The sequence below is a fragment of the Pollachius pollachius genome (assembly GCF_949987615.1).
Source record: "Pollachius pollachius genome assembly, chromosome: 18".
Classification (NCBI taxonomy): Eukaryota; Metazoa; Chordata; class Actinopteri; order Gadiformes; family Gadidae; genus Pollachius; species Pollachius pollachius.
The window spans coordinates 12,428,173-12,452,367 of NC_136951.1; the positions used below are offsets into that span (position 1 = coordinate 12,428,173).

At 42.5% G+C, this 24,195-nt stretch overlaps 3 protein-coding genes across 3 annotated transcripts; 2 read left to right on the forward strand and 1 right to left on the reverse strand.

Annotated features, from left to right (window-relative positions):
• Positions 1–25: 25 nt before the first annotated feature.
• On the reverse strand, positions 26–7,897 carry glt8d2 (glycosyltransferase 8 domain containing 2). Its single transcript, XM_079755462.1, has 10 exons — positions 7,761–7,897; positions 6,148–6,191; positions 4,674–4,766; positions 4,274–4,433; positions 3,590–3,707; positions 3,168–3,252; positions 2,572–2,684; positions 1,819–1,985; positions 1,276–1,388; positions 26–811 (listed from the first exon to the last, which is right to left on the reverse strand). The coding sequence occupies exons 2-10, from the start codon at positions 6,164–6,166 to the stop codon at positions 633–635; spliced, it is 1,047 nt and encodes a 348-aa protein (XP_079611588.1). The 5' UTR covers positions 6,167–6,191; positions 7,761–7,897; the 3' UTR covers positions 26–632.
• Positions 7,898–8,531: 634 nt separating this feature from the next.
• On the forward strand, positions 8,532–12,246 carry ankrd16 (ankyrin repeat domain 16). The gene is made up of 7 exons (XM_079755431.1): positions 8,532–8,954; positions 9,194–9,414; positions 9,720–9,762; positions 10,036–10,144; positions 10,566–10,727; positions 11,125–11,203; positions 12,063–12,246. Exons 1-7 carry the CDS (start codon positions 8,623–8,625, stop codon positions 12,215–12,217), a joined length of 1,101 nt encoding a protein of 366 aa, XP_079611557.1. The 5' UTR covers positions 8,532–8,622; the 3' UTR covers positions 12,218–12,246.
• Positions 12,247–13,149: 903 nt separating this feature from the next.
• Positions 13,150–24,037, forward strand: gdi2 (GDP dissociation inhibitor 2). The gene is made up of 10 exons (XM_079756119.1): positions 13,150–13,275; positions 17,357–17,464; positions 17,872–17,971; positions 18,890–19,024; positions 19,722–19,920; positions 20,165–20,296; positions 20,732–20,831; positions 21,613–21,784; positions 22,071–22,270; positions 22,702–24,037. The coding sequence occupies exons 1-10, from the start codon at positions 13,231–13,233 to the stop codon at positions 22,849–22,851; spliced, it is 1,341 nt and encodes a 446-aa protein (XP_079612245.1). The 5' UTR covers positions 13,150–13,230; the 3' UTR covers positions 22,852–24,037.
• The last annotated feature ends 158 nt before the right edge of the window (positions 24,038–24,195 follow it).

The following is a 24,195-nucleotide window of genomic DNA, read 5'->3' on the forward strand; positions in this document are numbered from 1 at the left end:
GTAGGGATCATCTGTGTTCTGTTTCTTTTTGCATTCAACATGACTGTAAATTTGTTAATATTTAACTGAGCAGTTATGGAGTGTTGCGCTTCCTTTCATGAGAGCTATTAAATGTGTTTGTAAGGAATCATCTTGGTCTTGTGTGGGTTCTTTCTTACTTGAATTACCTTCCTAAGAACATATGCGCTTATTTGCCAAGACATCAGCATGTATCAATATCAGAGTGATTAAGGGAAAGTGACCTTGTTGTTTGAAATAGTTAAAATATCTAACAAATAGCAACCACCAACAGTATTTAATTTTCACATGAATCCAAATTGATAACTTGATTCAGCTTCTGTCATCAATTTTCCAGATGTGAGGATTCATTGAATCTTGCTGAAATATCGATCGAGTGTTTTCAACGATTTCCTACGTTCTTTGGAAATGTATTTATATTACTGTCTTGCTTACACTCTGAACAAGACACTTATTTCTTAATAGTTTGTATATACCCTCAAGTTTGCATGGTGCAAAGTTTCCTGACTGATGCTTTTTTGTTTCCCACTGGTCAGCCTTTTCATTGCTCACTAGTGATTACAGCATTCCAACACCCACATTTGGATCAAAATGGGTAACTCCGCCTTCAGTCTTCAGCTGTCGCTCTCGGGTCGCAGCAAGAAGAAGTTTCCCGTAGGATCGGGGATAAACCACTTCTCCCACACTTCGAGGTGGACACTGGGGTATTTCCACGGTTTGTAGAGGCCGTTCCAGTGCAGCAGGTTGGCTTTGTCGAGGACATAGCTGGGGTAGCTTGAGCTAGGGCTCCATCCTAGTTGGGCAACAAAAAGGGTGATTCTACTTCAAAGCAACGCTTGAAATCATTCACTATTGATAAAGTGCTTTTCAAAGTGAGGGCCTGAAACACATACATATAACATGGTCTAACGTTTCCCTTCCTGTCATATAAAGCCTGCAATGGGCCACGGGTTATCTATGTTCTAAATCTGAACACGGTTGCTGGTTCTTCTTGAAAATCAAGTCATATTACTTTTTTTTACTTTCATTTTCATTTGGCAGACGCCTTTCTCCAAGCCGACATACAACATATTTGACAACAAACAGTAAAAATGACATTAATTACATTAAAAACAGTAGTAAAAACAGCTGTAATAATTACATAAAAAATAATTATATCTTATTTATTACAGAAGTAAGATTCACCCTAAAAGCCTTGAAGTCATAAGTTGTCTTAAATGCGTCAACCGCCTGTCGTTGGCATGACAACCCTCTCACCTAGATGCCGGACGTTCCAGGACGGGTCGATGGTGGTGTACTTGTTGTGGAAGACGATCAGCATGGGGGGGGTGGCCACGCCCCCAGCGATGGAGCTGCTGTAGAGGTTCTGCCTAGTTGGGGAGAAGGCGGGGGACTTATTCAACCAAAACTTTATGCCCCAAATAAAACGGCCGTGTCAGGTCCAATGTCATCAGTGTGTTTTGCTCCGTTAAAACTATATGATTATATGATTCTCCTACAAATAATAGGGTGCTTTTTGGAAGGGAAGAGAGAGACCCGGATAGATGAGATAGGTATCGACTCACCAGTCATCTCAAGGTGAGGTTGGTTAGTAAAACCCATGGACGTGTGATTCTCAGACGTCTTTGCATGTTTCATTTATTTTGATCAAGTGCGGATATAAAAACAACAACTAATGGGATGCTTTTTGGAAAACTTTTTAAATAAGATTCCATGTGCATTGTCTTTATAAGAGTCCAAAGTTTAGTTTGGCTAGTGCAAAACAAAATTGTCTCTGCTTGAGTACATGGAAATACTCACTTGACGTTCTCCTCCATCCATTTCTCCAGCTGTTTGGTGACCTTCTGTTTCTTCCACTCCTGCATATCTGCCACAAAGACCCCAGGGTTGAAGGTGCAATCTCTGGGGTTGATGCCTAGGTCTCTCACTTCCTTCTTTCTGTAGTCCAGGAAACCCATGTAGGTCGTCTAGGAGATACATTTGAAGCACAAATATAGTTTTATTTTTCTCATTTCACAGCTGTTACCTGTCTATCAGTCTATATAGCAGTTGTAAAAAATGCTCAGAGTAGGGGGAGGGGGAAAATAATCAGAACATGAGAAAACTGTGTTGTGTCTCTATTATAAATCATTCAAGACACTAAATGAAATCAAAGGGAGACCGCACTCGCACTTTAACTCGTTTTAATCCAGTCAAAAAGAGGCAATACCCAGGGTTTCACTATAGGGGGTGCTGTTGCTGCAGTTCGTCTAGCTATGGTTAAACATTAACCCGCTGACCTCGCCCTTCATTTGTTTTCAGCTATCGATCATTCTGGGGCTGCAAGGCTGCCGGCTTCCCTGTAATCACTCCTCCAATTCAGTTTCACTAAGCAGAGGAAAGGTGTGCCGAATCAGTGCTGAATCAGCAGTAACGACATCCACCCTCATAAGAGGTGACTGATGCAATAGCATGTGTTTGACCTAGAGTGACAATCACTTAATGCAAACCAATCCACGCCTGGGGTTGGGCTGTGGTTCCACCGCAAACAAGCAGGGGACGACCAGCACCCACCTGCATACCCACACTGCGCACCATCTCGTGGGTGGGGGGCAGGTCACAGTCACTGGCGAAGGCAGCAGCGTGGCCCGGCTGCAGTCGGATGCTGAACAGATCCTTGATGTCGCCTGACGAGAGGAGCTTCTGTTGTTATCCCTTACTTACATCACTGTGTTATCTCAAATCATAAAAACTTTATAACGTTTAGAAATGACATAGAATTCTATAGGACTCTTTTGTGTAAATGTTTGATGATGATACAGCCAACTAAGAGTGTGAAAAATATCCAAAAAGAGTGTATGAAATACTATAGACGTTATCATTCATTATGTAAGATATCAAGAGTCAAGATAGGATCCGAATAGGGAATACAATTAAATATTAAGGAAAACACTACAGCAGCCAAAATGTCCTTCGAGCCGGAGTTGAACCAGCGACCTAAGGATTTCAGTCTTATCTCTACAGTCCTCCGCTCTACCAACTGAGCTATCGAAGGGGATAGACAAACAATCAGCCATTCGATTGAACACGCACACACACACACACACACACACACACATGCAAGTAATCACTTACACGTTCACGCACAGACACACACACAAATGACTTACCTTGCACAATGACATCATCGTCTAGGTATATCAGTTTGTTGTAGTTAATGTCCAGCAGGGGTAGATAAAAGCGTACAAAATTAAGCTGCAAAGTAAGCAGACAATTATAATGGGCTGACTGCAGGGCTTTCAGTCATTAAGTGAAGAAGGCCCCATGTAGAATTATCTTCCCATTATGTCGACGCAAAGTTGTGTCTATCATGTGGTGAACAGAGCCAAGCCGCAGTGTTTCAGAATCAGAATCAGAATCTCTTTATTGTCATTGCACGTGGTACTACAAAATTGAAATGCCATCCAGACGGTGCGATTCACAACAACACATTTAAAATATATAAGAAAGGTAAAAAAAATCAATGTATAACAAAAAGATAACATATACAAATAAAGATAGAAAATACCGATAAATAAGATTCAGGGCTCACCGGGTGCAGGAGGTCTGGTCGCGATGAGTCCGGCTTCACCTTCCCGCTCAGAACCTTGGGGTTGAACTCCAGGATCTTGTACTTAATCCCCTTTAACGCGCTGCGCTCTATATACTGCCTGTGAGAAATGAAAGGAGCAGTATAATTTAAACAGGTCTGTCATTTACTAAAGTGGCACTTATGAAGAAGAAAAAAAAAGAAAAACACGCCCGCTTGACTATAGGAATTGCAGCCTTTTCCAAAAGTCATGCTGGCTGAACCGCTGGCCTGGGGGGGCAGGAAAAAGGACTCGGGTTCTGGCCCAGAGTTTGGTGGGTTTGGGAGGAAGCAACACAACACACATTTTACCAGAATGAGGGCAAGCTTGCTCACTCTCAAGTTACACACGCAGGGTAAAGAAAGATTTTGGTTGTACTTGGAACTTACAACCACAACTGGGACTGTGACACAATAGAATAAAGGAATAGTTCTTTGTGAAAATAATAACACAATTTCATATACATATACCTTAGCTTTTAACGTATCTTCTTTTGCTAGTTTATGTACACATATTAATCAGGCTTTAAAAAAACATTTCGATTGATCAATAGATCACGATACAAACCAAGCCCTGATCAATGAATGAATTAAACACCACTATTAGATAGGAGAAAAGCAACATATATGTTGAACAGGAGGACAAACCGTGTCAGTTGGATTGCTCCTTCAAGAGTGACGATGAAGAAGATCAGACTGGCATCTGTGTTGCTATGGACACTGTTGATGGTCGCCATGGCTGCGCCCATTCGATTTTCGGACGCACATATTACCACAGGAATATCATTTTTGCTGTTGTCCTTATGTTCTGCAAGAGAATTACACAATGAATACATTATACACTTAAAAAGGAAGTGAAGAACCATAATATTGTTGACATTGTTTTTATCACATCCCTCCAGGGCTTAATTCTGAAACAGGGGACACTATTTTTAGACTATTTAGGGGCTTTCACACGGATCAGTAATTAGCCCAAGGCTAGGATAGCTCAGGGCTTATTGAGTGGGGGTTCAGGCCTATCAGAACCTTTCCCCGGGTGGGGGTTTACCTGTCTGTGGGTGCGGTGGTGGAGCCCTGAACAGCTTGCTGTGGAGCAGGACACACACCATGACCACCAGAAGCGTAAGGAGAGCGCGGTTCACTAAAGGAAACAGAGAAAAGACAACCTCAAACCATTATAGCGATCACAAGAGCATGGGTTGAACATAAAGGAACATTTATTTATATAGCACCTTAGAAAAACCAACCAGGTTATTTTGTGCTGGTCCGATTTTTCAGGAAAAATTTAGAAATGCATATCAAATACAGGAAAGAAATACAGAAAAAGGAGAGAGAAATAGGACAAATTAAGAACAAAATACAATTAAAACAAGAAATAAAGAAAGAAAAATTAAACTTAATAAATCAAGTGCCATAAGCTAGCAAATAAAAAAAGGCCTTTTAGAAAGATATTGTTTTGGTTTATGTATAGGTATATACCCATCACGTTGCATGAGTCATCAGTACGCTCTGTAAAAAACATTGAATTGTTGCTTTAAGAACAAAGATCACACAGGTCTCCTCAATGTCTGGGGACTGATACAAAAAGATACACATGTTGCATAATCTTTTCCATCAGTCACTGTTTAGATGCAATGCTGCGATTTTGTTTTTGCCAGTTGCCTATGATGTCACGACTAAGAGACATGAATTCCCTCTCTAATCCGTCCTACAACCTTGATGAAACTAACTAACTGCTCCCCTTTCTGGTGGAGTACCCGGAAATAGGTCAGCAACAGTTGTTGACAGCACATACACAGACAGACACACACACATAAGCGCACACACCTGCAGTCCACATACACACAAACACTTGGTAAAAGTACACACAAAAACACCATATCATGCAAAAACACATAAGGAAACAATTATAAACAATATGCACACATGCATCCACATGTTGTCTGCTTATGCATGCACATCTGCACTACCTGAGAAGCATACGAATACATGCATAAAACCAACACACACACGAGGCTGAAGCATCATCTGAAACACATGTCCTGTTTCCCTTGTGCACCCGAATCGGTGCACGTGAAGGCACACATGCACATGTGGAGCGAGGGAGGCATTGGATGTTTTCCAAGCTTTGGTGGAACACTCCCACATGAGGTGTTTAGGGTTCTTTACCATGATGGCTCCTCCAGACGTCCTCAACAACAACTATTTACAACCGTAATATGATAGGTTTCCCAGAAAAAGCAGGAACGATGTGAGAACTGCAGGCTGGGTTTTTCAAAACCGGGACCAGAGAATGTCTAGGTCATTGCTGTCAATAATATTTGGGGTGGGAATGTGAGTGTCTGTTTGAGAGGAAATACGCTGGCAAGGTAAAAAGTAAATTTCCGCTTCATGTTGTCCTTGAGGCTTTGTGGGTTTGAACCACAGCCACCTACTTGCTTTGAAGATAATTCCAATATATCAATACAATATGTAGTCCCATGCCACATGGGCAGAGGTTGAAGTATTTCGTTTTTGCTCACCTTTTCTCAGAAGAGGCATATTTCATGTTGTCTACCGGCACCATCTGAACACAGAGTTGGAGAGAAAACAAGATAGAAATAGTGTAGATAAGAAAGAAAGCAAGCAAGAAAGCAAGTACAAATCGAACTAAGAAACAAGGCCAAAAATATCAGTAAGCAGTCAATTATAAATTGACTGTCCTTAGGCATTGCTTATGTGATGTGTATCCAAGGATACGGCTATACTCAAAACAGATGTTAGGCAAAGAAAACAGCTGTAGTGTTCTGGCCAAATTCCATACCAATACAGTTAGTAATTCTGTTGACAATTAAGAAGAGAAGTAAAACATGGACTGTAAAATGAGGAGGTTGGAAACAGCAATGGAGAGGAATTATAAAACAAGACCAGCGACGTGAGTGGATAAACTCATCATTCACGGCCACCAGCGCCAGGCAGCTGATTACTGCCCATGTGGTTGGGATTGCTGAGTCTTGTTCAGTGTCTACCTCAAGACAATCTACCCTAAAAAACGTGATTCTAATTTTTTCTGGACGGTGGTTTAATGTTGGTGTTTAAGTCTTACCAACGCCTTCTTTGGGGCGTTTCCTTTCCACTCTGGTCCCCTATAGCATATGTAGCCTATGGACATTGGGAATGTGTTTAATAGGGCTAGCAGGCTGCCATGCATACCCATAAACTTGGGAACCTTGAAACTGAATTACATTTAATTGAACTATGTATATGTAAAATGTTAAATAATCATTATAATTTGCTTTAGCAGCTGATTGATTCTGCTCTGGCACAAAAGAAAATCAGTTGAAAATCTGACAATGAAAAGGAAACACAAAAACCATCATGAAAAATCAATGAAACACAGCTTTGCGCCAGTTCTCAATGCTTTTTGTTAGCGCGACTTGTCCCACTTTGTGAATCTGCAAACATACTTTTGTCGATTTCTCACACGATCTGCTTCCAAAAAGCTGTTCTTAACAGCTTTTTGAGCTGCGTCTTATCTAAGGATTGATTACTTGGATTCCAAAAAAACATTGTCCTGCTTTTAAACACAGCATTGGTGAAGCAACGTCAGTCACACATACCCAAGAATTGGGCAATTCAACATGAGTGAGCAAGAGGGTTTATTTGTTTGGCATTTTTCCACAACACGGTACAACGACACACGACGTCCTTTTCCCCAAAGAGATGTGCACATTACAAATAACATTTGTGAAATGTTAGATATAGGCCCGCTTTACATTTCTGTTCATTATGTAGAATGCAATCATTGATTGCATTCTACATATTTTACTCAGAAAATAACAACATTTGGAGTGTTCACTTTCAACATCAAAATTTAGATATGCAAACATTGTGCTGGCCTAAAGTAAGCTTACGCATTTCAGCTAACTAGGCCTACTGACAACAGTCTACTTCACCAATCAAACCCAAATATGGTCATGCTTTGATAGTTATTTTATAGCCAAATTGCTGAAATAATTGCCTACTAAATCGGCCATGTCTATCAACTAGATCATTAATAAGAACAATTCACTTAAAAATAATCAACTATATACTCCCATGATGTCTGATTAAAACAATTCACAATGTCAAGCATTTTAATTAAAAAACAACTTACCGCTGAGAAACGTGCCAGCCAATTCGCCTCATTTCAATAACTGTTCTAACCCCATTCGGTTAAGTAAAAACCCCATAAAACATAAAACAATGAGTCTGCCTTTTTCTGTTCTCTCTCCTTCTCTCTCTCTCCACCTCTCCTTCTCTCTCCCTCCACGTCTCCACCTCCCCCCTCTCCCACCCTCTCTGCAATAATCTGGCCTTGTTTCCAGATGTGACTCATCCTCCGAACTGGGCATTATATCTTGCGAGAGTATACTCTCGCAAGAGAGTACGGTTCTGTGTTCACAACTTGCGTGTGATTGTATGAGGTCCCCTGACCCTTTCTTACATATTGAGTAGCACACCACCCAAAAAAACAAATGAAATGTAGATGTTTGACCAAAACATTCATATATGTCCAACGAATGAGGCTAACATAGCATCTAATAACCTAAACATTGAGCTGTTCATTTGTTTGTTAAGTAATCAAACCTTCAGATGCCCAAACGAAAAATATTATATGAACTACAATCCCCATAACGCTGCGCCTACGAAAGGGCCGACAAGAGTTTCGCCCATAGGCTATATTTTGTATTTTAATCAATCTTAAAGAATAAATAGTGATAATGCACGAATACAATATAAACACTTTATAGACAAAGATCAGTTACGAAACCACCAAAACCTTTTTTATTTAACAATTAAAATATTAAATCTGAGAGTTTATTCTATTGTATGCGTATGATCGGCCATCGAATATTTGTCCCACAGCCAGTGATGTTCTGTCAGACGGCATGATTAAAACCAACAGCTACAAGAGATACACAAAATACTGAAGTTAAAACTTTTTGTGCGATTGAAGCACGAGTTCTATAGTAGATATGAAAGAAAACGCATGGAGCGTTTTGGTAAAGCTTACACAGGAGGGACAACTATCTGCACTCAAACAACAACTAGCATCTAGCGATGCTGCACTCGCTGTCAACGGGAAACACTTCGGGAGTTCCAGAGATACCTTACTGCACTATGCCGCCCGCCACGGACATTTACAAGTGATGGAATTCCTAATCAATGAAATCGGAATGGATATAGAAGTGTACAACAGCGATTATAAAAGACCGCTGCACGAGGCTTCGTCCATGAGTCAAATTGCGTGTGTGGTGTATTTGCTTAATAACGGGGCCAAAGTCGATTGTTTAAAAAAGGCCGACTGGTGAGTGAAAAAATAAGTCGAATTCTATTTTGTAGGAAATATTGAATTGCACAATTGCTTTATTAGAAAAATGGATGCATCTATGAATGGAATCACCGCCTTCGATAGCTCAGTTGGTAGAGCGGAGGACTGTAGTGGCTAACAGCTGAAATCCTTAGGTCGCTGGTTCAAATCCGGCTCGAAGGACCTTTTGTTTACGTGTTACGTTAAACCGATCACAAATATTATTTGCTTTTCAGGACCCCTCTTATGATGGCGTGTACTCGCCGAAGCCTCGAGGTCATCCAAGAGCTACTTTCACACGGAGCGGACCCCTTTTTGAAGAATAAAGATGGTTGGAACTGTTTCCACATCGCATGTAGAGAGGGAGATCCACTGGTCGTGCAGCACCTCCTACAGGTTGCTCCTTGTGTGTGGAAAACCGAGAGCAAGATCCTCAGGACACCGCTGCACACTGCAGGTAAAGTATCTCTGGTAGGTATGATGAGCAGCATAGGTCGCTGAGCAATTAACTGGAACGATGTTATATTGGGCAAAACACAAGTATATTGTAAAATTACATATTACTGTTTAATTTGAAGTAACACTTTTGCAGTGTCTACTAAACCCATATGGGTTTTATCTGCAAACCATTTAAAAGCAACTTTACAATTGACCTCCAAAGCACTTAAGTCACAAACAAATCTAGTTCTTTACACTACGACAGACACCCGGCCTCTGTTGTGCATAATTGTTTTAATTCTGTATTTTCTGATTGTTTCACAGCTATGCATGGTTGTGAGGAGGTTGTAAACATATTGCTACAGAGGTAGGCCTATCCCCGATTGGTTTCAATGTTATGAATTATTTTAAAGACCCCACTGAGGGCATTTTTTTGAGTTGCTATGCACCACAAGTGCTTGAAACATTGCAAATGAATCCACTTGCTAGAATGTGTAAAATGGAATAGAACTATAGTGATTTACCCATATTTGCTTGCTAGCTTTGCTCATATAGAAACTATATCAGTAGTAAACATACATATTTGTCTATTATGTGTGATTATCAATTTTTTAATGAAAAACTGATGGGCTTCTTCCAGATGTGGCTATATTTCAGACAGTGCAGACAGCTGTGGTGTCACACCTTTCATGGACGCGGTTCGGAACGGACACATAGCCGTGGGAAAAATGCTTCTCGAGATACATGGGGTACATGTATCTACGTTATAGCAGTACACCTTCTGAGTTTTCTTGTTTCCTTGTTTCATTGATATTTTACCGCAGAAGAAGTAATTTGCGCATGGGATGAAACTTTTTCACAATTTTCAGCTTGTAGTTTGGGTTCACTCATTTTGCGCTTTGGGAAACAGACACATGATTGGTCGAACCAAAATGAAGCGAAATAAAGTGAAACACCTAGTTCACGCAGTTTGAGCTTTTCTGCCATCAGGCTTTAGATATTAATCTAAAGTGGGATTTATTAGACAAATTACATTTATTTCGTAGTAGAAACAAGGTTCTAATATTGTGTGTGTGTGTGTGTGTGTGTGTGTGTGTGTGTGTGTGTGTGTGTGTGTGTGTGTGTGTGTGTGTGTTTTGTGTGTATACACGTATGTATGTATGTGATAAGGCATCTCCGACCGCATCTGATAAACTGGGGTGTCAGTCCATACATCAAGTTGCAGTAACTGGCCAAGAGGAGGCACTAGAGTTCCTTGTGAAGGAACTCAAGGTTGACGTGAACCAGACAGCTACTGGTCTACAGTTTACTGCTCTGCATTATGCTGCTAAGGTCAGCCTGAAAAAAAAAAATTGTTTTCATGCTTTTTTGCTTTCAGTTAAATTTATCGGTAGGTGTTACTTTAACGTGCTAATCTGTCGTTTACTGCGATTTTCTTCACATTAGATTCAAAGAACTGGAGGGCAGAATAAAAAGAAAAATGTAACAGTATCTTAAGTAAATATTATAAATTGAATATTTTATGACCTCAAGTTTCATTCCTAATTGTACGATCACTTATTTTGCCTCTGTCCTGATCTCCACGCACTAAATTCTACAAATCATTAGCAATTCAGCCTTTGATCAGATTACTTGAAACCAGATTTGAATTTTAAACAAATGAGACCTGCAAACTACAAATAACATGTATTCTCCTTTCATTAGAGATATCCTTTGTGTTCATTTTCAGGAAGGACACACCGGTACCATAGCAACACTGCTGTCTCTTGGAGCAGATTTATATGTGAAGGACAAGAAGGGGAGAAGCGGTAGAGAAAATACTATGTTCACTGTTCCACAATGACCATGATTTACCACTGTTCAATGGACAAATGAATAACATCAATGTGAATAGAATTGAATAGAGAGCTGAGTCACTTGAGTACTTCACTTTACAGCCATGGTCACACTTATCATGTGAGCACTTGTTGCTCTAGACTGCTGGTTTAAAGAAGAACTGCTTGATTACACCAGGATAGGCTTATTGGTTTTAAGAACATGGATTTTTAGTGGTTCTCAGACTGGTGTGCCTTGAGGCCAGTTTAGGTGTTAGGTGACTTAGCCAATGGAATTCAATTCAAATTCCTTTCATAGGTTACCCAGCGATAGTGAGCTAGCGAAAGATGTATTTAAAGTAGGTCCAGTTCCTGTTCCTGGTAAGATTTATAATCTTTTTCATTGTTACACTTGATGAAAGTTCTTGATCCATTTTAATGCATATTTTTGGCCAATAATGCAATTCCTCTTCATTACTATCTCCAGGGAAATTCACATGGCAATAAGGGGTTTATGTGCATTTTTTATGTGTATTTTTCATAATCTTTCCTGCATCTTCTAGTTGGGGTAGCTTGCATATCTGGTTGGGATTGTGGTGTGCCTTAGCCCCAAAAAGATGAAGAACCTCTGATCCGTTTTATAAAATAAAACATAGTCAGCTTACAATGTCGAAACACACACACACACACACACACACACACACACACACACACACACACACGGACACCAGTTCAACCACAAAGGTGAAGTGTTATAGTGTACACACTGGAGCCAGCAACAGCTACACAAGGACACCCTATTTGGTGACCACAATAAACACACTCTCCCACTTGTTGTCTGATCGACCACCAGCTCTGCACATGGCCTCCATTGGCCAGCATGCGGACGCGGCCAGGACCCTGCTCCAGCTGGGCCTCGGGGACGCGGAGGACGCGTCGGGCACCACGGCGCGTCAACTGGCCAAGAAGCCAGACATACTGGCAGTGTTTGAACAGGAGCAAGGTTGAATAAGCTAGAAACTAAAAAAAAAAATGGAACGTAAATTGATCCACTGTGTTAAAAATTTAAAATAAAATATGTAATGTAAAACTAAACAGTGAAGTATTTGATGATTTGTTTCCTAAGAAATGTACATGATTATACAGGATTAATGAATACATTGCTTGGGTCGCTTGGATTAGATTTTTTTTTTTTAATCGATTTTATTCCTTGTCAAATATAAGCATCTCCACTACACATAATGTATACTATGATGCCATTGATAAAAGCCTACTTGGGGTGCTTGACAGCAAATGTGAAACAATAAGATGAGAAATAATGTATTTAAAAGCAATATATCACTTTGTGGAATTTGGGAAGCTTATTGGGTAATTCAAAAAACTAGTTAATTTGAGTATGGCATGCACCATGTCAGTTAGTTTTGAAGGTACATATGTGCTACCCATGTAAAGCTGCATCTGCATGCAGGGCCTTGTTTTATACTGAAAAATATGAATTTGGTCGATACACTGACAGTATTTCAGGGACATGACGATAAGCTCCTCCCATGTGAGACGCCCGTATCTCTTCCAAACCTCGTCCCAGTCGTTCTCATCTCATGACGGAATGCCTGGTACGGGATGCTCTAAATGAGCGTTATTAGTGAGGGAGAAGGCGGGACTTATTGAAAGAGGTACATCCGTTTCCGTTACGTGTCTCGGTTATTTTTTTCTCATATTATTTGGAAAGAATCCATAAGAATTCTCCTGTTCATGTTTTTATTTTTAAGTTCTAATATCTCGCTCCAAAAACTGTTAACGGGCATACCCCAGCTAAAAGTAAATTAGACACCGGAAATGGCGTTGTGATAGACCGGCATAACGCTACAATTAATGACCCTCCCTCTTCCTAGCAAGTATGGGAGGCCCGTGTCTATTTGACGTTGAGGAGGGAGGCCCGATTCTATTTGTCAGCTTTGCGGCGGGTCTCCATTTTCTTCGGACCGATATACTCTGGAGTAGAAAAGCAAAGACTTGGAAAAATGAATGAAGAATACGACGTTATCGTTTTGGGCACCGGGCTGACGGTGAGCAACACCGACTATACCGATTGTTCTGTCTTTAAGAGTTATAATCCTTTGCATGCTGTTCTTGTCGCAGCGCGCGACACCGTTTCCTCTAACATTACACCAAATGGGCCTAATCATCACTACGTCAACGGGCTAGTTAACGCTAGCCGCTAATACCGTGCTCCTAGTGACACGTACATTTTTGGTTTTTTTTCCCGATCCGGTCACTTTGTGCACTATGGGGGAAATGTTGGAATATCCTTTTCAAGTATTTCAACAGTAATGCAGACTGTGACAGCTAACGTCCCCCACCATAAGGGACAGCTAAGGGAGGCTTTCGCGATGATTAGCTTGTCGGTCGACCTGACATTAAGCTGGCTAGTCGTTGGGTTACGACGTGTCTCACATGTATTCGGTATTCGGTGCCGCTCTGCGTAACTACAATATACACTGTGCATGTGGCCACACGGAGCGATGTGGATGTCTTTAAATGTTTTCCCCTGTTGAAGAAGCGGATTCAGATCATGGTTAGCTAGGCTAGGCTCTGTGCGGAACTGACACTCTGTGGCACACCGTAGGCTGTACCACGGCCCCGGGAGCAAGGGCTCCAGTTCACTACTGCGGGGCGATTTCAGCGACCATTAATTCATTTGAAGGCATTAATTGATAATGATATATCCTACCACGGTTCATTACAACCTCATTGCTGGCTATGAAGTGCTTATTTTTAGGCTTTAATGAGGTGAGGACGACTCGGCTCTTGCAGGAGCATCGCTTCTGTACGCCTCAACACCGCCCCCGTCAGTTGAGACAAAGGCGCAAGTCGTTTTGTCTTTGGGTTAACGTACTACTTGGGGAAAAAACACAAGTGTAAAGTTTATTCGAGAAGCCTATGTTTGTGCCTTGGTCTCAACTTCGGACACTTGTGGATGCTGTTGGTTAAACGGGAGCTCGAGAGGGTAGTGTTGACTTGGGAGTCGTAGAGAAGAGCTGCATTGGAAGGTCCGATGCTTCCTTAAACCTCCTAAAACCGTAAAAATAAACACACTAGCGAAATACATGAGAAGGTATTATAACCTGGTAGGACTATTACCGTCTTAGAAGAACAATAATGTTTTCGAATCAATTATTGGCCGCTGGACTGAGCCCGCAAAAGTGAACAATAATGATAACTTAACTTTGCTGACGGGTCTTATTTCTGGAAGTGAACACACTGTCATATTTGGAGCAAGGCTAAGCTTCCTCCCTTTATTGCTTTGCTGAATCAACAGACCGTGCAATGGCAGTGCCTCGTGTCGGGATCATGTGACGGGATACTAGGATAGCAACACACGTTAAACTCTCGATTGTAATGTGAATGATCTGATGTGGATCACTGATTTGGGCAATGCATGCCCTTGATGCGTAGAAGTTGTCGGGCGATCTACTAGTACTACTGAAGTTGTTGAAATCATTTTATGTGCTACACGTTAATGGTTAACCATCGATGAACAATATAAATATAACCCTACACTGTCCCGTCTTAACCTCGGTCAACTATGCATCCGGGACAGATCGCAGCAAGTGTACAACTCGTGATGAGTATAGCACTTTACATAATGGCCTACGTACAGTGTCCTGTCGCTCAAACCGGGGAATGCAATTCACCTGCAATTTGTTATCCGGGGACCTGATACAACTGTCATTGTTAACGCTAGTGTTGGTTTGGTCATTCCTTCCGATGTACATTCCACGTTGCTCCTAGCCAACAGGAAGTGCTCATCGCTGGCTTTCTGCTGTTCCGACTGTAGAGCTCATGATTTGGCAGCCCTGTAGAGGAGGGCTGGAATTTAAACATTGGTGTCCACTGTGTTAGCTCTCGGATGGGTGTGGTTGACCACGTCAAGGCAACTGAAACTACACCAGTGACCTCCGTTGGAGACAGATAGTCATGTGTGCATTTTTACACATCTCTAATGCTGTTGTGTGCCTGTGACATGGCCAGCTGTACATGAGGTTGAACCAGTTCCCCTTTTTGTTGTCAGTTAAGTCAGCATTGACAAGAACCAACCGGTTCCCCTTTTTAAGTATAGATGGATGGATAGATATGTATGTAGGTAGATAGATGGATAGTTTATATCACAGTATCTTGTTCATAGTTTTTTTGTGGTAAGAATGTAGCAGGTTTATAACTTTAAGGTGGGCTAGCGTCACAAAAATCTTTTGAGAAAAACTTAGCAAGACTTTAGCATTGATCTTACAGCACAGATAAAGTGGCTTCTAGTAAATGTTATGCTTGTCTTGTAAACAGCAACACAGAGATAATTATATGCTGCCCTCTTAAATCACTCTTTGTCTCGCTCAGCCCATCTGTATTAAAATCACTGACGCAGTGTCAGAATTTTCGGAAGATTGAACCCGGGAGCAGTTTATCCCTCCCATGTGCTCGCTCGGCTTCCTTTTTCTGCCTGACGCTATTCTCAATGTCCTGCACTCAGCACGTCAACAAGTGTCTCTCAGGGCCTTGGGTTTGGCACGGCCGTTGGGCGGGCCTTGATCACAAGTCAATCAGAGGACGTAAGCACAAGGCATCTCCCTTCACCCAAGAGATTTCCCCCGTGGGTGGTGTGGGCGTTATCGACGCCCAGTGATCTGATGATCCTTGTCTTCCAGCTATTTCGGGATAATGTTAATGCAGACACTCTTCCCAGACGTTGAAGGAAATATTGCTTCACCATTAATTCCCTGTTTTGTTTTATTTTGTGTGTAAAATGTGTATGACTGCACTAGCTGTTACCCTATATGGAACATGTCTTGCTTAATGCCATGTTTGCAATAATCCAACTGCCAAGACCGCTGATTTGAAGTCAGGGAGTGTCTGTTATAAGTGTCCAATATATTATCTGATTCTAGTACCCCAGCCACAGGGTCTTTATTGTGAAAGGATGTTGACTAGGCAGTGTACATGACCAGCCTAGGGAAGCGTTGCGTGGTAGGGTTTTCATTCCCTATTTTCTTATTCAGGACACTCTTTACAGAAAGCACCCTTCATAGTTTTCTAACCCTGTAAGAAGTGTCAGCTTGTTTCTTCTCCCCCTTTTTAAGCTGGCTATAATGAACTAACTAAGTCACCTATCTATTGTTCCGAATTTGAGTGTCGGAAGGATAAAAACAAAAACCATGAGAGAGTGGGGCAGAGATGCTTTGTTTCCCATAATGAATGCCTGGTTCCTTTTACCATAGAAGCCGGTGTTCAGTTATAACCTCTTTCCTTTGGGCTGTTTTGACCACAAAACCCAGAAGAGGGTTACATCAAAAAATCAGAACTTGGCTTTGCCCCTAAAATTCTCCTGCTAAGAAAACATTGCATAACTCCTGCTTTGCCAACACATTTTTGGGCTAGGACCCTCGCTTCAAATTATTTATTCTTGATGAAATGTGGATCAGAAATAAAAACTCTTCTAACATTCTCTTCTATGGCTATTTTTAATTGAATATTAATTGAATCAGTAAAAAATGCAACATTTAGATGAAATTTGTGCAGAGGTCTGCGTAGCTTGTTAAGTAGCAAGGGAATGATCCAGAATAAAGTCCATTGAAATCACATGACTGGGTGCGTTCCTCTACTACTCCCCTGCTGTAGGCTTACTGGCCCTGTGGTCAGAAAGGCCAGACTCTTAACTGAAATACGCATGTTTTCCCTTACGTGCTGCCAAAGCCCATGTCTGATCCTGTTTTGGAAATGTTTAAAGGGTGCTTTTCTTTTGGATATTTAGTGTATAAACATTATCGAATACACTTTATTTAAACTATTAAATCCGACCAGATTACTCTTTTGAGGTTATTCAGTGGTCGAGCATTGGTAACCATTTCATAATTTAGTAGGGTTCTCCACATTTTCCTTTAATGATATTAAACCCCCCTTTATATTAATACCTCTGTATCCGTCCGATGAAATGAACCCAGTGCACAACACAGGACTAGAAATTCCCTTCATCATGACATCTTGCTGTAACCGCATTTTGTCGTTGAATGTGTCTAGAGGATTGCTGTGAGGAGAGCGTTGTAATGTCGGCCTCTGCTGTTTATCTAATTGGCTTAACGTCGTCTGGTCCAACAGGAATGCATTCTGTCTGGCATCATGTCGGTGAAGGGCAAGAAGGTGCTCCACATGGACCGCAACTCGTACTACGGGGGCGAGAGCGCGTCCATCACCCCTCTGGAAGACGTAAGTTGACCGCTGACCCTCCCGCTCGATGAATATAAATGAGAACTGCCATCAACCTACCGCGGCCACACCCTACCGAAGGTGGTTAATGGGCCCGATCCTCCCTTTTTTAAAAATCATAACGCAAACAAAAGGGTAGGTCCGCATGTTGAGCTCCCTGGTTACAAGCCACAAAGCCATCCTTTTGTGTTAGTGAATGGAAATACCTGCCCTGCCTGCTTCCACTTAGGCATCAGAGAAGTTTGCGGCTTTCATTTTCTTTTAGCTATAAAGCACTTTTTTAATTTTTTTTTGTCAAACTGACGAAATGTTGCGGAATCAAACAATCCCAATACAAATGTATCAATTTCTTTACCCCATCCTTAGTCTTGACCCTACCTCCTTGCGTCTGTCTGTCCTTCCCACAGCTCTACAAGCGCTTCAACATCCCCGGCACCCCTCCTGAGTCAATGGGAAAAGGCCGTGATTGGAATGTGGATCTCATCCCCAAGTTCCTCATGGCCAATGGTACGCGACATCTCCCCAAACTACGCGGCCCACAGCCACTAGTGAGACGTGATGAATAGTTAGGAAGTGGCTCATAGGGATGCGTGCCAGCTGTTCCCTTGCATGGTTGACACCGCCCTGGGTGTTTGACTGTGTGTGAATGTGAGGCACTCATTGAAAAAGGCTTTGAGTTGCCACTGGTCAGAAAAGTGCATTATAAATGCAGTCCATTTACCATTTCTTGTTTCATATCTGGTAAATGGGGCTGCAGGATTAATCATATTAGATTCGAGTGTTGATCTACTTTTAGTTATCGAACATGGAAACTACCGTTACAAAGTGTATGTGGAATCCATCTGTCTTCTCAGCAGTGTAATATTTTTATAAATGACTCACAAGGAAACACCTCTGATTCCTGCTACAAGTTCCAGAAAGGGTGTTTTGGCCCTTTCTGAAATGTTGCCGTAACATCTCTCTATTCCTCACTGAAGCCTAAAAATGTTGACAGATTTGTGTTGTTGACGGTGGTTTGCATTTTAAGAAGCATACCTACCCCTCTACATCTTACTCACAGAAAAACACACAGAAAAGCAGGTTGTGTAAGTAAGAGAAGACAAGAGGCTGCAGTTGATTTATTTTAATGTTCAGTGTTGAGATTCATGAAGCTGTTCCATTTAAGGTAAAAACAGGAGGGTTCCCTCTCTGTTGATCCTATGTCAGGCACCATCCTATTTTTATGTTGTTTTTCCTTCTGTATCAGGTAATTGAGTGCCATAAACATTTCTATTGAAAATAAAATCGTGATTTTCAATCATGCAGCCTGGTAATACACTTTTCCAGTATTGTATGGATTATCATAACTCATTAAAACCCACACATGCATTCAGACTTGTCAGGAGTGGAACTGTATAGTGTACCTAAGGGTGTGTGTGTGCGCAGGTCAGCTGGTGCGCATGCTGCTCATCACAGAGGTGACCCGCTACCTGGACTTCAAGGTGGTGGAGGGCAGCTACGTGTACAAGAAGGGCAGCATCTACAAGGTCCCCTCCACAGAGACGGAGGCTCTGGCATCCAGTAAGTCCCCACTGGTCAGGGCTGGGCTGTCGTGATGGGTCCTTGGCCAGTAGAATGGGGATGGTAAAGGTGGTGTATGTGAGATCCAGAGTTGGAAAGGGAATAGAGAGAATAGTTTAGAAAATAAGCTCAAAACGCGCCCTCCTTCTCTGCTCCCTCCCTACCATCTTCCCCACCAATGAGGAGTGTTGCAGTCAAGCACCTGTGCTGTAGCAAGATAACGCCGTGTGCGTGAATGTTATTGAAGGACAAGACGGGTTCCCCCGAACCAATCAGGAAAGGGACGGCCAGCTTGCTTAAAGATGGACCGGGAGCAGTTTTTATTCCGAATGGTCTTATAGAGGCATGCGTTCATTCAGAACAGATATTCTAATAGAGCATTGCACTCACTAACAGCTGACTGGCCAACACCTGGCTATGGTATGTCTAACGATTTATACGAAAATGATGGCTCTTAAATCTTGCCTACAGCGTCTTTAAGTCAAGACTCGACAGGGTGGGTTCAAGTGTGTGTCATTGCTAGTTGGCTAGACTCGTATAATTATTTCAGTTTTTGTTTTTTTTCAATAATGGTGTTAGTTTATTGAAGGTGACAAAATGGCATAGACTACTTAATACAAGGTCGGAGACTTGTCGAGCTAGTTTGTTGTCGAGCTAGTTTGTAGTTTGTTAACGATGTGCCCTTCTCGTGCGGCAGGTCTGATGGGGCTGTTTGAGAAGAGGCGCTTCAAAAAGTTCCTAGGCTTCGTGAGCAACTTTGACCAGAACGACCCCAAAACCCTGGACGGTGTGGACCCCAACAAGACCACCATGAGGGACGTGTACAAGAAGTTCGACCTGGGCCAGGACGTCATCGACTTCACGGGCCACTCGCTCGCCCTCTACCGCACAGACGAGTAGGTCTACTTTAAAGGGTGTGTGTGTGGGATAGGCTTACAGTCAACAGCGTGACTGTTTTCGGATATGCTTTGTTTTTCTATTTTCATTTTATAGATGATCGCGTGTCTCGCTTTTCTCATTTCAGTACCAATATCTTGTTACTGTGCTGGTACACATTGCAGAGAGAACTCGGAGGAGGTAGAGATTTGCTGCATCCCAATAGAGAGTTTATGAATCCCCAATGTGCTCCTTGTGTTTCAGATACCTGGATGAACCCTGCCTGGATTCTGTCAACAGGATAAAGCTGTACAGCGAATCTCTGGCCAGATACGGCAAGAGCCCCTACCTCTACCCCCTCTACGGGCTGGGGGAGCTGCCCCAGGGCTTTGCCAGGTGAGCCTACCCCCCTAAACCCCCCCCCCCCCCCCCCCCCCACCCTGCCCCCAGCCAATAGCGGATAGGTTTGACCATGTGACAGGGAAAAAACAATTTAGGGTTACACTTTGAAAAGAATGCTTGGCCTGTAGATTGTATTCTGAAAGATGTAACTCTGAATTCTAAAAGGTCCTTTTGGACCCTACACGGGACAAAACAGGACTTCTGCTATGAATGTGTTTTACTCGTATATTTTAGACTACGTTGTAATCTGCACACTTTTCTAGAAGGTCTTTGAAGATCTCAGTTACTAAGGATAATTACTTGGTATAGGTCGTGTTCCAAAGCACAACGGTGTGAGCAGATATCAATCATGACAACCATTCCTTGCATCATTATGTATGAGGCCATTGTCCTGGGTCTTTCTTTGAACGGGGGGTTTGTCCCTCCCAGGCTAAGCGCCATCTACGGAGGGATCTACATGTTGAACAAGCCCATTGAGGAGATAATCGTGGAGGACGGCAAGGTGGTCGGGGTCAAGTCTGAAGGAGAGGTAAGAAAGACGTTACATTGGTTTCATTCACCAAGGGAAAAATCCCGTGCTTTGAATTACATGCTTTTTTTTTAAACCGGCGTTCAAATTGCAGTCATCCTAAGTTGGATACTTAAATGGTCATCATGCTTGGCATCATTTCACATCAGTGCTCCAAAGGCGGGTTTTAAAATCACAGTGTGCAGCCTCATTTTTTCGTGATAGAAATTAGCAGAGATGTTGGCGCATTGACGTCATCTGTTTAGGATTCATGTACTCCAAATGGGACCAGATTCTATGAAGCAGTTCTCTTGTATCAGAAGATACTCAAGCACAATGGTCCCCATTTAATAAAGGATTCTGCACTTGGTTGCCAAGCTATGCGTTTGTTACTTAGTTTATGCATGAATTCCTTTCTCAGTCCCTGGTAACCACCAATTTGTTTCAAACTTGAGGTTAACTAAGTTGCACCACACAAACGCAGTAATGCCCTAACCAGTAACTGCTTGGCAATGCGTCAGTTTACACTTTGATGTTGGTCATGGTTTACATCTACGATGTAATCAAGGAAGTGCTCGAGACGACCAGAGAGAATGAGAGAATTTGTGTAGCGCAGGAATTAAATCAGTGAAAAAAGTAGAACCGGAACAGTATCCTGTTTAGAAACCGGCTACCGTTGCTGGGACCTGTGCACTGAGCGCTAGGGTCCCACCCACCTTCCCCCCCCGCATAAATGTTCACTCGTCTTTGGTCAGTTTGTCACCCTTACCATAACTCTCTCTCTGTTCTCCCCTCTCCACAGATTGCACGCTGCAAGCAGCTGATCTGTGACCCCAGCTACATGATGGACCGCGCCAACAAGGTGGGCCAGGTGATCCGGGCCATCTGTGTCATGAGCCACCCCATCAAGAACACCAACGATGTCAACTCCTGCCAGATCATCATCCCCCAGAACCAGGTCAACAGGAAGCACGGTGAGCACACACAGGAAGCCTCTGCGTCGGGAGGAAGTCCTTTGAGATTGACGGGTCATATGAGGTAGCAGAGAAGGGGGGGGGGGTGTTTTGTTTGTACAGCGCACTTTTTGGAGTGTCGTTAAGGTTAAAGGGTGATTTTCACTCTAAATACAGAAAAGAGTTAGTCGCTTGAATGAATGAAACTGAAGTCATTATTTTACAAATGTCTGTTCTGTAGTGGCATATGAAATGCCACAATGAAGCCAACAACGGAAACTCATCGTCGTTGTCGTTGTTGTCACAGACATCTACGTGTGCATGGTCTCCTGTGCGCACAATGTCGCTGCCAAGGGTAAGTATGTGGCCATCATCAGCACCACCGTGGAGACCAACGAGCCCGAGAAGGAGCTGAAACCGGCCCTGGACCTGCTGGAGCCCATCGAGCAGAAGTTTGTTAGCACCAGCGACCTGTACGCCCCCACCGACATGGGCACCGATAGCCAGGTCAGCACTCCTCTCACACCCGTCGGCCATTTCAAAACCCTTTTTGAAATGGAAGCAAAAGGCTATTTTCTATTAACTTGGACATCGCCTGGAGAATTGCGTTAAATCTGCTGCACGTACGATTTGAGCATTCATCAAAAAGGAGAGCTAGATTTAGAAAAATATGCCTGCCTGTCTGGATTGACAAGCAAGATGGAGTCCCTGTCCCCTTTGGTCAGAAATAAGCGATTATTTTGAATGGCTTAACCAAAATGTTTTTAAGCTATTTGGTTATTATCAGAGAGCTACTGTGTATGTGAATATTTATGCGGGCACTATATCAGAAAAGGGAGGAGGTCCGAGCATGCAGCCGTGCAGGTTTAAATCTTGTGCGTGCCCCTTTTCTATTGCTGCCCCTAACGAGTGCCTTTCCCCCCTCCCCGTCGGTCCAGATCTTCATCTCCCGCTCGTACGACGCCACCACTCACTTTGAGACCACCTGCGATGACATCAAGGACATCTTCAAGAGGATGACCGGCACGGACTTTGACTTTGGGGACATAAACCGCAAGCAGAACGACATCTTCGGCGACGCTGAATAAAGGGGCCCGGGTCATTTCGGGGGTCCCGATGTCGCCGACCCCTCTCCACCCTCCCCCTCACCCACCGGTCCCCGAGGCTGACGCCGACCCCCAGATCTTATCGTACAACTAGGAGAAGAGAAAAAAAAAAAAAACGTACTCAAAAATGTACACAAACACGCGAGCGCAGGCAGTTGATTTTCAGTTTGTTATGTTGCCCATTCAGGAAGCTGTAGGAGTGTCGGTGGGTAGGGGGGGCAGGGCTGAGAGCTGGGTTTTTGTTCTGATTTTATTTTCTTCTAATCTCATTCTCAAAAGGTTGCACTGAGTTCCGATTATACACTAGGCCCACACAACCATCATCAATCATGTTCCACACTCTCCTCTCCTCGGACCAGGAGCACGTATTCCAAAGATGCCAAAAGAAATGATGTATCAAATCAGTAGATAAAATTGTTCATTGGATTGGGATTAGGAGGGGGAGGGGTGTGGCTGTCCTTCTTTATCTGAAGATTTAAATAGTGTCATGCCGAAGTACGAGGAGGTTATGTGACATCAACAGCCATGTGCTATTTGTCCCCTGAGTTGTTATTTTGTTTTTGGTTGAGGTAAAAAAACAAGTGGCTTGGCTTCTTCTGTGGTGTACTACTGAATGTTGTCTTGCAGTGCTCAGTGGCTTTTTAGAACGTCCCCTTTTACAAACCGTCTTATTTGCGGGCACGACTGAGAAGATAATATGCGAGATGTGTCGATTGGTAATTCGAGAGTTTACGCAGTGAAAAGGTGTGGGAGGAGCCATCACTATCCATGGCTGTAAGTTACACCTCGGTAAGGCGTCTCATCGACAGTATTGTCGACCGATCCGAGCAAAGTGCCGTACTGTTCTGAGAGCCAAGCCACTATTACAAATATAGTTCAGCATAAAGGCGTACGGCCTGCTCCTGTTTGCAGAGGCTTAAGTAAATATAACGTATCCAAGGAGACATATTATAGTTCCTGTATTATGCAAAAAAAATTAAAACGAAGCATTTAAAGAGCGGTTGTGAGTGGAGGGGGTGGGTTGTGATTCGCTTTAGAAGGACCAAATGTCGACTACATCAGTATTGAATTGATGAGAGCCCTGTATTGTCATCTGTTTTTAACATTGTAAAACATGGTGGGTTCAAATGATTTCTGTACTGCAAAGTAAAAAAGAATGAAAAACCAAGTCTTTCCTTGTCTTGTTTTATTGATTAAACGTATTCCTAATTAAATGATGAAAGCTGTAATAGTATAATAATTGACTGAAATATAGAATAGTTCTGTGCATTTGTTTTTTACAGGACATGACTAAACCGAGACATTGATACTTCTTTAACTGAGCAT